Source organism: Protopterus annectens, chromosome 6.part1 (genome assembly GCF_019279795.1).
Source record: "Protopterus annectens isolate FY-2018-M chromosome 6.part1, PAN1.0, whole genome shotgun sequence".
Classification (NCBI taxonomy): Eukaryota; Metazoa; Chordata; order Ceratodontiformes; family Protopteridae; genus Protopterus; species Protopterus annectens.
The window spans coordinates 370631429-370648691 of NC_056738.1; the positions used below are offsets into that span (position 1 = coordinate 370631429).

The following is a 17263-nucleotide window of genomic DNA, read 5'->3' on the forward strand; positions in this document are numbered from 1 at the left end:
GTGGTTTTCCTTTTTTCCATTATTGTGGATGATGTTTTGCAGGTCTGCTCTTCTTGCCAGTTGTATTACAGACTTGCATACTTTTGTTGTTTGTTAACCTGCAGCTGTTATGGAATTAATTTGTTTGACTTCTGGGTGATTCATTTGCAGAATTTAAAAGTTTGCAGTCCTCTTTGTGAGCGGATGCTTCTTCCCCCGAGTCATGCCAATTTGCATCACGGGAAAGAAGTATTCAGCTTTTTTTTTTTTTTTTTTTTTTTAATAATCACAAACATTGTTTACAATGACCATTTAGTTTTTGTTTTCAGAATGTCTAACACAGTAATATATGAAGAGTATTTTATGCTTAACATCTGACATACTGTTACTAGAAATATGAAGAGTATTTTATGGGACAGTATACAAAGTAGTCATTACGTGTCAAGGACACTGGATAATTTGACATAATTTGGAAATCTGAAGCATTCTTGCCTGTATGAACTAATTAGGTACACTTATTGGTAAAGTGTAATGTACAAAATAATTATATTCCTCATTACTAGGACTGCAGAAAAAGCTGTTCATTCCCAGGGCATAGTGAAATGGCATTCCTTTTGCTAATGGTAAATTGTTGCGACATGTCTTGCAATAAATTTTTATTTTCCAGATAATAGAGAGGATTATTATTTGCTCAAGAAATTCACTTTGACCAAAGTGAATCTTGACATTCATTTCAACAACACACAACTAACTGGCTATTACTTTAAGAATCTCCGTTATAATTTTTTGTAGTACATGGAGCATTAGGTGCTCTGATGTATTTCCAGTTAGTATGGCAGCACAAAGATCTTTATAGCTTTGAAGGCTGTCACACACTAAGAGATGTCACACTAATTTTTGTAGTTGGTATAACTTTAGCTGCTTTGGTGTATTATGATCTTGGAATAGAAAAAAAATGGTGTGGAAGCTTGAGCTGCTCTACAGCACTGAAAGCTGCAACACTTAGTACTGACACAGTGGCAATAAGCAAAGTCTATGCACAATCAATGAGCAGCTTTAAGTTGCAAAGTAGTTCACTATGTCACAGTGAGTGGCAGCACAGAGTATTATCTCAGCTTCTAAAGCTCTCACATCACACTGTTCTGTGATGGCCACTGTCAGTGCCCTGGGATGCAACTTGAGCATAATAACTCAAACATGCTTAAAGCTTTATATGCAACTGCAGAGTTAATGCCACTATAAACATATACTCCTATTATAAACTGGTGGGTACAAACTCAATAACATTCAACAGCAATCAGTACTTGGTGCTCATTATTATTCTGTCCTGAACTGTTTTCATGTTATTAGGTGTCTGTGCAATCCCCTATGTGCAACAGTGCATTGTTCATCAGTGTAACTGACCAGTGGTATCCTCACACATTCAGGATTGCAGAAGTGGTGATTGCCATGTCAACAGTCACTGAGACATCAACTTGCCAAATAAACTTCTTTCAGATTTCCAGATTAGATTTTGGAGTTATAAGTGAAAGGGCTGTAACCCTACTGGTCAAGAAGGTATACAGTTGTTAACTTTAGTATTTGAACCAGTATGATTGACTGCAGTATACATTTCTTAACTGGAACCAGTGTTCAAAGGTTAAACCATTTATAGGTAAGCAGTAAAAGTAAATACTTTGCATCTTAAGTCTTTGCAAGGGAGTAAGACTCAGAAATGCAATTTGTAACTCTCTAACACTATATATGACTTTGCAATGCAATTGTGATATCAGACAAACTCCATATGTATTTTCTGGAAACAGCTCAATTAACCACATTTATGAAAAATTACTTAAAAGGTTTTAACTATAAACTTGTTGTGTAAAGGCAGTAAAGCATTCCAAGGTGTAGGTTATTAGGAATTATTTCAATTTTCATACAATTCAATACATTCTTATTCTTCATCATAAGTGATGTATGAATAATGTAAAACACTGTGGTAATTTAAAAAATACCCACATAAGTGGAATCAAGTTTGACATGAGATTTGGCAGGTTTTACTCCATTCTACAGCTCAAGTACTGGCATCAGGTTTGAAAAAAAATTATGTCTTGACAATACTGGTCGTTAAACTTTCACATTGTAGAGATCAACATTTCCATAAACCTCCAGCACTCTAATTTGATTCAGCATTGGCTTCTGAGGTGTGTATGACAGGAAAGGATTTCCATTCAATGCTACTTTAAAACCCTGATCTGTACACAGGATAAGTACCTAGGAGAAAGAAGAAAAAAGTTGTTTTCTAGCAAAGTTATTGAAATCAATTTTAGTCCAGCTTCAACTGAGCTCACAACACAAAAATAACAGAGGGTGCACTGGCAGTGTGAACAGCCACACAACAAATTAGTTCAAACAGTGCTCCTTACTGAGACAATACTTCATGCAATTTGCTTGGGATCAGACACTGCCAATGAAACACTAAGACTAAATGAACCCCTTGTTTCCTTCTCATTTATTTAAGAATTTCTAAGCATGAACAAAAAAGCAGCATTAACTCCAAAGAAAATCAGAGTTTGGTTATTGTTTATCTTTGTAACTGCCCCTCTCTCGAAAATGGTTCAGCTTGATTTCGTGAAATTTTCAAGGAATGCTACCACCAACACTATCTGTAAAGCATGCTTAGACTGGCCTTCTACCTCAAAGGAAAAGAGCAGCTGCATTCTTGAATTTTCATTTAGAATGAATTTTTCATTATATTTTTATTACTTAACATATAGAAATAACAAAAAATTTGACTTTTATACAGAAACAATTCTTTACCAGCTTTTATACTTAAGTACATTTGCGTCATGACCTTACGATAACATTAGATGTCTGTGCAGTATCACTGCTGCAGTGATATTAACTACTGAGACTGCTGACGCAACATCCAGAGATTAGTATCATTTTCCCCTCCTGGTCAGTTGGATGCCCATCACTGGGACATCAGCACCTAGACAAAGTAAAGCAGACTCCCACCTGTGCCATTTTTGTTTCAATCTAACTGATAACACACAGGTAGAGACTCCCTAATTGGCCGTTGGGCATCATCCTATTGACTAGGAGGACCTACAGCAAAACCACATCCAGGGTGATAGGGCCATATAAGACAGCAAGATCCTAGGAATCTCAGTTCCTCAAAACCTACTTAGAGTTGAGGCCAGGGGTCTGGCTCTAAAGCAGATATAGATATCTGTGAGAAGAGAAAAATGATAAGGAGATACCCTACCCCAGACCCAAGATACCCCAAGGACAGAAAAGAGGAGAAAGAAAGGGACCAAAGACTGCAAGAGTAATCCTACTCAAACATATATTATTGCACTAAGTTCCTTATATAACTGTACTATGTTCATTGAATGGGTGACTGCTGGAGTAGTGCTAGCTACTGAAAAGATACCCAGAGGTTATAAGAACTCTATGGTTGCTACTGTTCTGTAGGGGAGTGGCACGAGACCTTGTAAAATGGTCATGGTTGCCCTGAATTTAGACCCTATTTGCAGCAATTCCCACTACTTCTCCCTCAGTCTATAAATGTTGAGAAGGCAGCCCAGGAGTAAATTTGTGGATCTCTATCCACTCATCAAGGTTGACTTTAAATAGGGGTAGGGATGCAAAGCCATGGAGTGGGAGCTTATTAAAAAATAGAACTCAAATGCTGGATCACTGGTAGTGGGAACACAAGCATATCCATCATATAAGGGAATAATACCACACTCATGCTTCTCAATTTAACTATAGCTAAAGACTGGGACTACAACAGACACATTTCTATGCTGTAAAAAAGTAAATAAGAAAGGCACAGGGAAGGAAGTCCCTGCTTTTAGAATTTCAGACAGGGGATGACATAATTAAGCTCACATATAACCCAAACATTATGACTTATTATTACAGTGACTCATTCCAAAAAAGTTGCAAGACATACACAAATTCCAGCAAATTGTATGAGTGATTTGTTCTGTACCCCACACAATTATTTATTCACAATGAAGGCTGTCCAGCTGAAAGAATTTCTATATTTTCTTCTATATTCCTGACAGACTAGTTGCTACACTGGTGTTGTGCAAACACCTAAGTGATAGAGGTGTTATCTCCTTAATCAGGAATATGAGTTCATACAGTTATTATTACCCTTTCCTATAAACATTTATTTCACCACTAGATCAGTTGTCAAATAAGCTTTGGTTGAACAGAATTCTAGTAATCTGGTTTATTCCCACATCACAAAGACATGCTTCAGGGCAACTGGCAATCCTCCAAACTGCCTGCAGGTGTATGAAGTGTGTGAGAATATTTGTGTGTCCTTTGATAAACAGGTGTCCTACTTAGGATATTTTTTCCGCATACTCCCTGACTGCTGAGATGGGCAGTAGTACTCTTGCAACCCTAAATTTGATTGAATTGGTGAGTGAAGAATGAATGAAGCAAATAAATTCTTATAAACCCCAATTTCTTTTCAAAACAATGGAATGCAGAACTTTAGTCATGACATGAGCAAGTGCTCATAATTCAGCTTCTGCTTCTTCAAACAAAATCTATTATTCTTGAGAGGAGCTACAAAATATACTAAATGATAAAAATCCACATTATCTTGTAAGACAGCATTTTGATCTGGCTCTCCAGAATGACCAATTAATCTTAAAAGGTCCATCTATAAATAAATGGATGTCTTGATTAGGAGATTAACGTAATGGTTAAGGTATTTACCTTACAAACACAAGGTGCAGGGTTTGATTCTCACTTTGGGTAATTGTCTAGGCTTAAAATGGCTCACAAGGGCAGTTAGCCTAGCACTAATCTATGAACCCAAGTCCATCTTTCATTTCTTTACACTATAATCATTAATTGGTCTTCCAATCCCTCCTAAAAATGCAAATGATTAAGGACTTTCTTTCCCACACTAATCTGTTGGATGATGTTGACAAGTCCATACTACTATGTGGTGGTATTCTCAGTTTTTAACAGTCTCAAGTCTATTTTTTCTTGGAATTAAATGTTTCCCAACCTTGTAAGCAGGCAAAAAATGTTTATGCATTTTCAACAGTGGAAACTTTATGCTGATAGAGGCATCTACAATGTTCTTTCTCACTCGCTGTCTCTCTCTTTTTTTCTTAATTATTGGTATTTCTTTTTTTCCAGTCTGTCACAGACTTTGTAAATACCCACAGAAAACAAGATATCAGATGCAATGCCTTCTCCTTAGGGTAGATCATTGATGGTAAGAATAGAATATTTTCACTAAGGACAACCTACATGTGTAAAGAAAAACAAGTTATCTTGCTTTCTTACCTCAAAAAATCTTTCAGGGTGAAAGGGAAAGAAAGGTGCCTCACATTCTTCATGACTCCAGACTCCATCCTGAAATGATTTCCTGATCAAATCTTTTCTCTTGAAACTAGCACAAAGTTTCAGTGGGGTGTCATCAGAATCCAAGCATTTCAGCAGGACTATAAATCTGTGAGGTAGGAGAGAAAGCACAAAATGCATAAAAATGCACCTTTGTCTACACATCTGACTTATTTGGTATGGCTAACCAAAACCAACTACTTTCTACTTCTCTTAAGTTCATAATTTTTCATGTTAACACTGCTGTCCAAGAGTTTTATTAGCATGTAACATGAATTATGCAATGCTGGACATCATATGTGCAGGGCTGCATCATAACCACACTGATTAGTTGCATTTATGAATTATAAAAACAACATAACACCACATTTCTTGGAGCATCCTTTGAACTTGGATCTTGCAGATAATTTCAAATCTTTTGCGGTACACAGCATTTGACAGACTTATGCACATTCGAAAACTGAATGAAAATATACAAACAGGAAGCATCATCAGTACCAAACATCTGAGGAATTAGATTCAGAAGCCCAATTTTATACCACATTTGATATTTTGTAAAATAGGGTATGACAAAATTGTATTTTATCATGCAGCATTTAGGAATACATAAAAGCAGATTAGGTTTAACCTATTCATGTTTTCCTATGAAGACATTCAGAGTATTAACAAAAAGCTTCATCTACAACAGTGATGCTCAATTTGTTTTTAAATTTTAGAATTTTTTATGGGAACCAACTGATATTGGAAGCTAGTTCCAATGACTTTAAAGTCTATAAGTAAATAAGTTATTTTTTACTGTTTTCCATTCAGTAATTTTGACTTTCATGTCTTAACAGTGCACAGAATGAAATTTCTCTGAAATGGATGCAAAGTTCAAGATTCTAAAACATTTACCCTAGGATTTAGACAGATCGTCACTGCTCTCACAAATTGCCTATGACAGGTAGATCAACTTGCATGAGGAGACAGCTATGGCCACAATGAGAAAGACCTTAGAAGCCCATTAACACATCTCTGGATCATAAAATAATTAAACATTACTACTGTCAGTCCTGATGATGGTGGAGCTTTTCCTGGCAGCTTATGAACTGTATCGGCAAAAGCACCTATACATATACACACAAAGTCAGATACCCATGTGCGTGTACACACACCCAGGAACAAACAACCCCCTACAGTCAATCACATCCATAAACACACACCCATTCACCCACATGCATGCTTCAACACACACAAACATACATACAGACTCAATTCCCTACCACCCCCATGTGACCAGGCAGGCATACAGATAGACACATGCCCTATAGATATGCACTTACTCATCCACACTCACACACTGACATCCCACCACCACCTTTCTGTTGGAACTACTTCTCCAAAGCAGTCAATGGGTGACTGTTGGTTTTTGATGGTATTTGCTTCTCCCCAGCAGTACATGTTCATGCAGCCAAGTGATTTTCTGAATCGCTTGGTAGCATAAATCAAGAAAAAGTGACATTTTCAGGGGAAAGAACATGGCTATTTAGCATTAGCTGCAAGGTGGATTGCTGCATTAGTGTGCAATTCTGCCAGCAAGACTGCCTCCATGCAGAGGTTCCTGCTACCAGGAAACCTCAGGTGTAGGGTGGTCTAAGAACTGGAAAGGCTTACTGCAAGTGGGAAAGTAGATCTGTTAAGGCTTCCTAGTTGTGGTAAACCTTTCTGAATCTCAGGGTCATCTTTGAATTATTCTAGAGCAAGGCCAATTTACAATGAAGCATTATCAGTGCTATCCCATCACTGTCAGTGTAGCAACAGGTAGCACATACTCCCTTTGATACCAGAAGCCTGGAAAGCTGCAGGTTCTATTCCTACTCTAGATGAATGGATTGCAAACACTGCAGTGCAGTGTTGGGAGTTGCTGCACTCAAGTGGGTTATCCTTTGGATGAGACATTAAACCGAGGTCCCATCTGCTTGAGTTGGTCTTTATACAGTTGGATGCAAGAGGTCCTTTATTTAACACATTATTTGCATATTTACATAGTTACAAAATGCACATATTTACAGGCACATATATACACATTTCTTTTTTTTTGCAATTTATCATTTTTCTTAGAGTATTATCATTATTCTTCTTCCATAACTGCCCCCCCACTCCTTCCACAACCATAATCTAATTTTTGCAATACATCTGCCAAGATCCATTTCCCATTAAATAAAATTTCATTATTCAGTCTTTCATTCCAAATAACCCATACTGCATAAAATTCTTATTTACCCTTCCCACATATTCTTTCTTCTTATTCTTATAATACCCATACACATATTCATGTCTACATTGTTTACGTCCATCAATAATCTCACAGTTTCTTCACATAAATTTTTCCAGAGTTTCATTGCTTTTACATTTCAAAAACATGCTCCGTTGTCTCTTCCTCCACACAAAACACACCCTATTTTTATATTTTTATATTCTCTCTTACTGGCAACTTATTACCAGTCTCCACAGGAAATCCTGACATTATCTTGCTATACCACATTTTCCTTACGTTAATGGCTTTAACCACTTCTGTAAAATTTTCCACAGCTTTACATAATATTCACATTATTATACCTCATCCTTCTTTCCCTATATAATCACTTTTTATTTTCATGAGAAGTTTAATTTCTTCCTTTACATATTTGTTTTCTCTTTCATATTCTAATAATTCCCCAGAAGTTTTTCTAGTTATATTTAAACATTCTAATAACTTCTCATTCTCTTCCTTAGTACTAAAGTGATAGTACTAGAGTACTAAAGTGAGTAAAGAGGCAGAACAAAACTGGTAGTAGTAACCCCAGTCCCACTTCATCTTCAGTCGTATACAACACCTCTTTTCACTGGGTTTAATCTTGAACCTTATATGAAAAATCAACTGCCCAATTTCTTTTTCATCTTTTTCTGGGATCATATAAACAATTGATATACATGCCATTTTCCATTAATACTGTATTCACCAAATAAACCTTTCTTCTTGAATGCTAATCTATACGTCTTCCACATAAAACCGGCCCACTGTATTGTAATTGCATCATTTTTCCAAAGTGCATCCCTAGCAGACGCTTCATTTATTGAAAAGTATACATTACCAATTTTCACGTCACCCAAACCCTTACTTTTATCTTTATTCAGGGTCATTCCCATTCAGACAAACCGACACTTCTCTCATCCACATTTTATTCTTACCAACTACAACTATATTGTCTGTGTATGTCAAAACTACTGGAATTACCACCTCCTTTTGCATCAAATATCCAGCATGTTTTATTTTATAACCTACTTCACTCACTATTGCATTCATTACCAACGCAAACATTCCACTAAAGGGACATCCTTGTCTTATACTACACCTCACTTTTTTCTCTCAGCCACCAATTCAGCAACAGTCTCAACTTTATTATTTTGATATGCTGACATACTCTCTCAGTTCTATTACATATTCCATACTGCTCCATAACATCCCACAAAACATCATGTCCTCATATTTCTCTCACAACCAGTAACAATGCTTGACATCCCTTTCCTTTTATACTATATATACCTCCTTCCATAATATTCCTCGTCCATCCTTAAATTCTTCCCAGTATTACTCTCATTAAAAAAATGTTACAATCTGTTATTTATTTAATTTGATAGGTCTCCAATTTGTTATTCCATTCTTCTCATCTTTCCTCCATGTAATTTTTAATATCCCAATTCATAGATCTTCATAAACAAACTCTTCCTGCAACCATTCAGTACTTTTACAAAATACCTTATTTGCCAATGCAGTATTTTCTGGGTCTGACATGGATTCATCATTTATTTTCCTATCTGCTTCTTCCAATTTATAAAAAGTAATTTCTTTTTCAAATTCTTCTTCAACTCATTCCAGAATTTTTTTTTTTTTTTACTTTTCATTCTCTTATTTTCCTTCTTTTTCTCTTATACATATTTTCCACATGCTGTACTACAATATTCATAATTTGCTCATGTTCTTTTTACCTCTCATTTTATATTTTCATTTCTTTCATTAAACTAAAATCATATTTTACTATTTTACCCAAATATGCAGACATTTCATTTCCTCCCTTGTCTCTTGTAAATATCTCCGCCTAAGCAATAATGCCTTAATTTTTTTGATTTCTTTTATATAGTTCTTTTTCCATATCATAATACTCTCTTGTATTATTCTTAATTTCTCCAATATATTTCTATACATTTTCTCATACTCACTTTCTCTTCCTTTCTTAACTAGTCCTGTCAATGAAAAAAAAACACACTTTTTATACTTTGCTTTTTTATAGAAGTTCTTCATGGTTACAGTAGATATAAAAAGTTTACACACCCCTGTTAAAATGCCAGGTTTTTGCGATATAAAAAAATGAGACCACAATAAATCATTTCAAAACTTTTCCTACAGTTAATGTAACCTAGAACCTATACAATTCAACTGAAAAACAAACAAATCAGTTAGGGAAAAAATAAAAAATGTGCAATATTGCATAAGTGTGCACATCCTTAAACTAATACTTTGTTGTGCGTGCACACCCTTAAACTAATACGTTGTTGAAGCACCTTTTGATTTAATTAAAGCATTCAGTCTTCTTGGGTACAAACCTTCCATCAATTAAAGAGACTCTGATTAACCCCAAATAAAGTTCACCTGTCCTAGTACGATTTTCCTGACATTTACTCAGTTGCCTGCTACAGCAAAAGCCATGGTTCGCAGAGAACTTACAAAGCATCAAAGGGATCTCAATGTTGGAAGGTATCAGTAAGGAGAAGGGTACAAAAAATTTTCCACAGCATTGGATATACCATGGAACACAGTGAAGACATTCATCAAAAAGTGAAGAAAATATGGGACAACAGTGACGTTGCAAAGAACTGGATGTCCCTCCTAAACTGATTAAAAGACGAGACAAAAACTGGTCAGGGAGGCTGCCAAGAGACCTACAGCAACACTGAAGGAGCTGCAGGAATTTCTGGCAAGTGCTGGTTGTGTACTACATGTGACAACAATCTCCTGTACTCTCCATATGTCTGGACTATGGGGTAGGGTTGCAAGATGGAAGCCTTTTCTTACACAGAAAAACATCCAGGTCCAGCTAAAATTTGCAAAACAATACAGCAAGTCTCCCAAAAGCATGTGAGAAAATGTGCTATGGTCTGATGAGAACAAGGTTGAACTTTCTGGCCACAACTCCAAAAGGTACGTTTGGCGCAAAAACAACACTTCGCATCACCAAAAGACCACCACCCCATGATGAAGCATGGTGGTGGCAATATCATGCTTTGGGGTTGCTTTTCTTCAGCTGGAACTGGGGCTTTAGTCAAGGTGGAGGGAATTATGAACATAGGTTCATAGGTTCATACTAGGCTATCTGCCCTAGGGCATTTATAAGCCTAGCCAGAGTGTGTGTGGCTTTCACCACCCCTTAGGATGAGAATACTACACCCATTAGTTTGCTGTGCCTCTGTCCAGCAGTGACACAGAGATGATTCCCGGGGTAAACCTACGATCTCCCATCCACTCGTCAAGATTTCTCTTGAACAGAGTCAGTGAGGGGCTCTGCCTCACATGGACTGGGATTCTGTTCCATAGTGTAGGGAGTCTCTGGGTGATGAACCTGTCCCTCCAGCACGTCCTATTTATATCCGTGTTGAGGTTTAAGTCTCTTGCTCTCGTGGCTCTGGTGGATTTGGATTTTTTGAGGTGGAGCATGTCCATTAATTCCGGGTTGGACATGGCCTTGTATGTCAGGCACAGATCACCTCTGAGCAGACGGTATGCGACTGAATAGAGCTGGAGTTTCTTCAGTCGGGCATCGTATGACATATGTTTGAGCCCCTTTATCCTTTCGGTGAGGAACTTTTGGGGTCTTTCCAACTGCTGCAGGTGTCGGGTAAGGTACATTCCGAATGGGGCGTTGTACTCAATCATTGGTCTGATAAGTGAAGAGTACAGGGGTACAATGACCTCTCCTGATCTGGATGTGAATCCTTCATGATCAGGTGGGCAATGTAGAAGGTCTTCCTAACCACTTTGGCAATGTGAGTGTCAAAAGAGAGGTTACTGTCAACTTGGGTCCCCAGGTCCCTGATAACTTCTTCCGTGTTTAATGGATTACCACCTATGTGGTAATTAGGGGTTACCTTGTTTTTCCCAAAGGGTATGACTATACATTTTTTGGCATGTAGCTTAAGGCCATGGCTCTGGCACCAGTTATCCATTTCTATGAGACCTCTCTGGAGGATGTCTGTGTCTGATGGAGTGTCAATTATGGTGCCCAGTTTGCAGTCATCTGCAAACTTTGTCAGCCACAATCCCCCTATGTTTGCCTGCACTTCAGAAAAATAAATGCCGAACAAGAGGGGGCCCAGGACTGAGCCCTGTGGGACACCGCTCGTGACCGGCTTAGAATCTGACATGGCACCAACAACTCTAACCCTGTGTGTTCTGTCCTTGAGCCAGTTTGCAACCCATCTTGTGACATATGGGTTTACATCTAAGCTGGTGAGCTTTTCTATGATGCCCGAGTGGGGTATTGTGTCAAACGCTTTTGCTAGGTCAAGGTAGGCTGTGTGAACTGCCTTACCCGCATCAATGGCCTTAGTGACGGTTTCGAAAAAGTCGACCAAGTTCAAGAGGCAGGATCTGCCCTTGACAAAGCCAAATTGGGTAGGATCCACTGTCTGTAGGTCCCCAATGTCTTTATTTATGAGTTCCATTATGACCCTCTCCATAGCTTTGCAGACAAGGCTCGTCAAGCTTATGGGGCGGTAATTTCCAGGGTCTGTAGAAGCACCGCCTTTGTGGAGTGGGACCCACAGTTGCCGTACGCCATTCTTTGGGTACGTATCCTGTAGTAAGGCTAAGATTAAACAGCAGCCTTATGTGTGGGTTTAGTTCCTCATTGAGTTCGTGTAGCACACAGCCGGGGACACCGTCCGGTCCCATTGATGCTGTGTTTTTTGCTTTAGAGAGAGCAGCTCTCACCTGGGCATCTGAGATGTTTGGGAGGCTAGACTCTGGTGGGATAGATATTTCTCCTTTTGGGGGGAAGGGAGGGGAGAAATTTGCACTGAACCTGTCTGCCAGTATGTTGGCAATGTCTGTGGGTTCAGTGATTTTTTATCATTTTGGACTAATTCTGAGCATATCTGGGAGTTTCCACCCAGGTTTCTAACATAGCTAAAGAAGGCCTTATGATTGTCTTTTGTGTCATTAGCGATTTTTCTCTCAAAGTTGGCCTTGGATGATTTTATGAGTGATCGTAGGTTTTTGCTAGTATTGATCAGAGATGCCTTCCCTTTTAGGGATTTTGCTCTGTCATGTAGTAGCTTTCTCCTCTTGTTGTAGAGTTTGTTTATGGCTGGGGTCCACCAGACCGGGCGCCTGCCTTTGGTGGAAAGTGTCTTGATTTTATTAGGGATTGCTTGATCCATACATTCCTGGAGGTGCTCGTAGAAGGCATTTGTAAGGGTTTCAGCAGCGTGGGTTGTGGTTTCCACTGGCTTGGCGGCCTTGAAGGATACCACTCCAGTCTTAAGAAGTGTGAAGTTTGCTTTTGAGAAGTTCTTCACTGTGGTCTTTTTTGCTGGGGGTGGGGGCGGGATGTGGATCTCCAATGAGATTAATTTATGGTCTGATCTCACCAATGAGGGATATACTTCCGGTGTGGAGCATTTTGTCCCCATGTTTGTGATGATCAGGTCTAGTATATTTTCTCCTCTTGTGGGAATGGTGACTAGTTGTTCCATAGCATTTGAGTTTATGAACTCCAGGAACCTTTTGGGCTAGGGTGTTGGGGCTTGAGTAATGTTCCCAGTCTATGTTTGGGTAGTTGAAGTCACCCAATATGATGGTGTTTGGAGAGACATTCATACTCTCCAGTGTCTTCAGGAAGGCTGTGTGGGTTTCCTGAGTTTGAGAAAGTGGTCTGTAGCATGCTACAAACTGTAGGGCAGTTTTACCTATGGTTAATTGCACCTGGATGGTCTCCGATGCTTCGTGCATTGCCACTAACCTAGAGGTGTGGGTATCCTTTATGAATATGGATACTCCCCCTCCTTTTGTGGTTCGGTCCGGATTTTGGGGCCGGAACGCATGATATGAGGTATAACCCGATAGTGCTGGGGTGCTCTCAGGAGCCTTGAACCAGGTTTCAGTCACAGCACAGACATCGATGTTCTCCATACTGAGGAGGGCTTCGAGGGCGTGCATCTTGAGGTTTAGACTTCTGGCATTGAGCAGTATTACCCTTAGTTTTTCTCCATTTTTGTTTTCTAGGGTGGTAGGTTTATCATTTGAGCCTTGCCTAAAAAAGGCACTATGGGGGTGGCAACAGCCTTTGCCAATATCCGGAAGCCCAGGGGTGACAGGTGCAAGCCATCCCTTGCGAAGCAGCGTGGCTTGTCAAGCATGTCATCCCAGGCAGATGGACATTGGATCCCCTTAGAATGACACCAGTAATTAAGCCAATTATTAAAGCTGATCATTTTGTCTCTGTATTGTGGCATCATTCTTGGTGAGGGTAGGATACTGCTCAGGGTCAGGGTCATACCGGCCTGGGCTACATAATCTGAGAGCTCCTCTATGTCTCTTTTCATGTAGTCCAGGGAGGTACATCTCAGGTCGTTCACACCGGCATGGACAATGACTGAGTCATACTTGTACTTGCTGTGGAGTGACCTGAGTGCTTGTGTTATGTGGCGGATTCTAGCGCCTGACAGGCAGCTTACTGTGATCTTTTCCTTGTTCAGTCTGGGACGTCAGTGTGTCTGACTATGGAGTCACCTATAACAAGTGTGTCTGGCATTGTGTTTGGCCTTAAGGGCTGTGACTGTTTAGCACACTGACTTTGAGAACTATGTGTTGCATGTCTTATGTCTTGAGGTGGCAGTTGCTTGGGTGTCTGCTTTGGAGGCCTCTGTAGTTTTGGTAGATTTTTGATCAGTGCCTCCGAGTATGTCTGTGTGTTTATGTGTTTGTTTTGCAGTTGTGATAGTTCTATGTGAAACTGGGTTTGTGGTGTGCGTGGTTTCCTTCTCCTCCTGTCTGGTCTTGCCAGTCCTGAGTTGAGAGAGCTCAGCCTCCAGTTTGGCTACATAGTTGCATCTCTCACATGTATTTGTGTTTTGTGGGAAAAGGAGTGGGTTGTCTGTGTACATGAGGCAATTGTAACATTGCCTCAAGATGCCCAGATTCACCAGCTGAACAGGAGAGGACGCTAGCAACTGACCCTTCGACATGCTAGAAAAAGTGAAAAAGTTTGCTGTGCAACTGAGTCAGAAGGGACCTATAGGGAAATGGGTACTCAAGGGGATTCTAGGCTAATGTAGTACTTTGTTTAGTATATAAGTACTTTACCTATATAAAAATGCTTTAGGAGCAAGTGCTGAGCTTTTGAGATAGAGAATAGACTGTTTAGATTGCAAGTAGAGAGGTTCTAAGGGAAAAATTGAAGAGCAGACTTTACGGAGCCAGAAATAGTTTAACAGGCGCTGCCCGATGGTGCTCTATGGGCAACTCCACGCTAAAGCAGGCTTTATAGCAGGGGGTTGAAAAGAGCTAGGAATTGACCCAAAATGGCCAATAGACTACAAGTTTCTGGCTGGAACCACTGCTCTAGGGACAAATAGGCTGCTCAGTGCTCCCCACTCCCACTGGTGAACAAAGAAGCTTCCCTTTACCCAAATAAGGATATGGAATAGCACAGGAACCAAGCCAAAGCCCAGAGATCAGCAAACTTTGAAGACTGGACTATTCTAGTTCAGTAAGGCGGGAAAACAAGATTTTTTTTTTTTTGCAGAAAACAGAGGAAAAACAGACAGTAAATGCTTTTAAACAGCTAGCGCACTTGAGTGTGTTAGCCTACAGGTAAAATTAAGCAACAAATAACTTTTTAAAAGTGCAAAACAGTTAATCAACACAAAAACAGTTTAAATAGAATGCAGAGCTGTATAAACAGGCGAAAATGCAGTCACTAAGCAGTAAATAATCAAAAAGCCAGAAAAAATACTTAAATCAGGAAAAAGTCACTCTTTTGCTCTCTGCTGCTTGTTCCAAATACCAGTCATTTTTGGCTCCAAACCTTCAGGCATCTGCTAGAAAGCTGAAGATGAAGAGAAATGTCACCTTTCAACACAACATTGATCCCAAGCATACATTAAAATCAACAAAAAAATGGCTTCACCAGAAGAACATTAAAGTTTTGGAATGGCCCAGCCAGAGTGCAGACGTAAATCCAATAGAAAATCTGTGGGATGACCTGAAGAGGGCTGTGCACAAGAGATGCCCTCACAATCTGACAGATTTGAAGCGCTTTTGGAAGGAAGAGTGGGCAAATATTGCCAAGTCAAGATGTGCCATGCTGATAGACTCCTACCCAAGAATACTGAATGCTATAATTAAATCAAAAGGTGCATTAGTTTAAGGGTGTGCACACTTGTGCAACCAGCATATTGTACGTTTTTTTTTATATTTTTCCCTCAACAGATTTGTTTGTTTTTCAATTGAATTGTACAGGTTATAGGTCACATTAAAGGTGGGAAAAGTTTTGAAATGATTTACTGTGGTCTGATTTTTTTATATCACAAAAACCTGGCATTTTAACAGGTGTGTGTAAACTTTTTATATCCACTGTATATGATTCCGCTATAACTGCAATACTTCTCACCCTCCAGTTTCATTCCAAAATTCTCATTCTTTTTATTTCCTTTTCCTATTTGAATCTACTCCCTTTCTTCCATCACCTTTACTGATAAATGGCCTGAAAAATCTGTCATAACTTTATCACCATCTGCTACCCCCAAGCCTTCCGATAACACAAAATAATCAATTTCAGATCCAACTGACCTTCTTCTACAAGTCCTCTGAGACTTTTGCTCCACATTGCTAATTTACCACATTTTATCCTTTGTGTAATCCTTTTTTATATCCTTCCCTTTTTTCCCCCATTTTCACCTTAAATCATAAAGCCTCCTGAAATGATCATGTTCATGTCAACCACCATAGTTGAATATTTGATAAAAAAAAAAGATTCTCACTTTCCTTGCCAGTTATATGTACATATAATGCTATAATTCTATAAACATGTTCTCTTCATCTTGCATCCACAATAGTTATCCTTCCCATCCTTACCAGCTTTATATTTAACATTTTCACCTTTTTTTTTTTTTTTACACAACACAGCCACTCTAGAACAAAGTTCACTTCCCAAGTTCCACATTACATTTCCACACCACAATTTTTATTTCTATTCATTCTTCACTTGTCATGAATCTTAGATCATCTAACAGAATAACACCCACATCACATTTATCACACCATTCCAGCATCCCTATCCTTCTTATAGTGTTAATACTGTTCACATTTGCAGAAAGCACTATAAAATTATTTTTTTCTTCATTTTAAATGTAGGAGAATTATTTTAAATGTTCATTTTCTTATTTTCACCCTTTCCCCACTTGAATATTTCTCTTAGGTTTGTGTCAAAATAATCCTTAATCCTCAATCAGATTTTTCATAAGATAGACCACTCTTCTTGCATTGTATGCTCACTTTTCCCCTCCATATTTTTTCTTCTTCTACAGTTTCTACATCAAGTTCACTCTTTCACCAAGCCTCTTGTCCTTTTGCAGATGATCTTCCCTTACCCCTTTCTTTTTCATTTGTTTTCTCTTTTTTTTTTTTTTTTTTAAACAGCATGCATCGAGGCACACACCTTCTTGCTTTCTCCCCACACTAGTACAATGGTTATATTGTAATGTGTCACAACCATAAATTAAATGAGAAAAGCCCCCAAAAAAGAAACATGATTTAAACTGGACAGCATATCATAATATCTCTCTACCACCATTCACAAAAATAACATTTGCAAGTGTTAAACCATGTTTTTTTTCACATTTCAAA

At 38.7% G+C, this 17263-nt stretch overlaps 1 protein-coding gene across 1 annotated transcript in view; it reads right to left on the reverse strand.

The window, feature by feature from the left end:
- Nucleotides 1–237: 237 nt before the first annotated feature.
- The window catches only part of LGALS12 (galectin 12), a 588927-nt gene continuing 571901 nt past the window's right edge, over nt 238–17263 (reverse strand). The window contains exons 8-9 of the mRNA XM_044075786.1: nt 5284–5449; nt 238–2232 (exon numbers count right to left, since the gene is read on the reverse strand). Of these exons, the coding sequence (XP_043931721.1) occupies nt 2086–2232; nt 5284–5449 (313 nt within the window). The 3' untranslated portion in view covers nt 238–2085. The remainder of the gene's footprint in view (nt 2233–5283; nt 5450–17263) is intronic.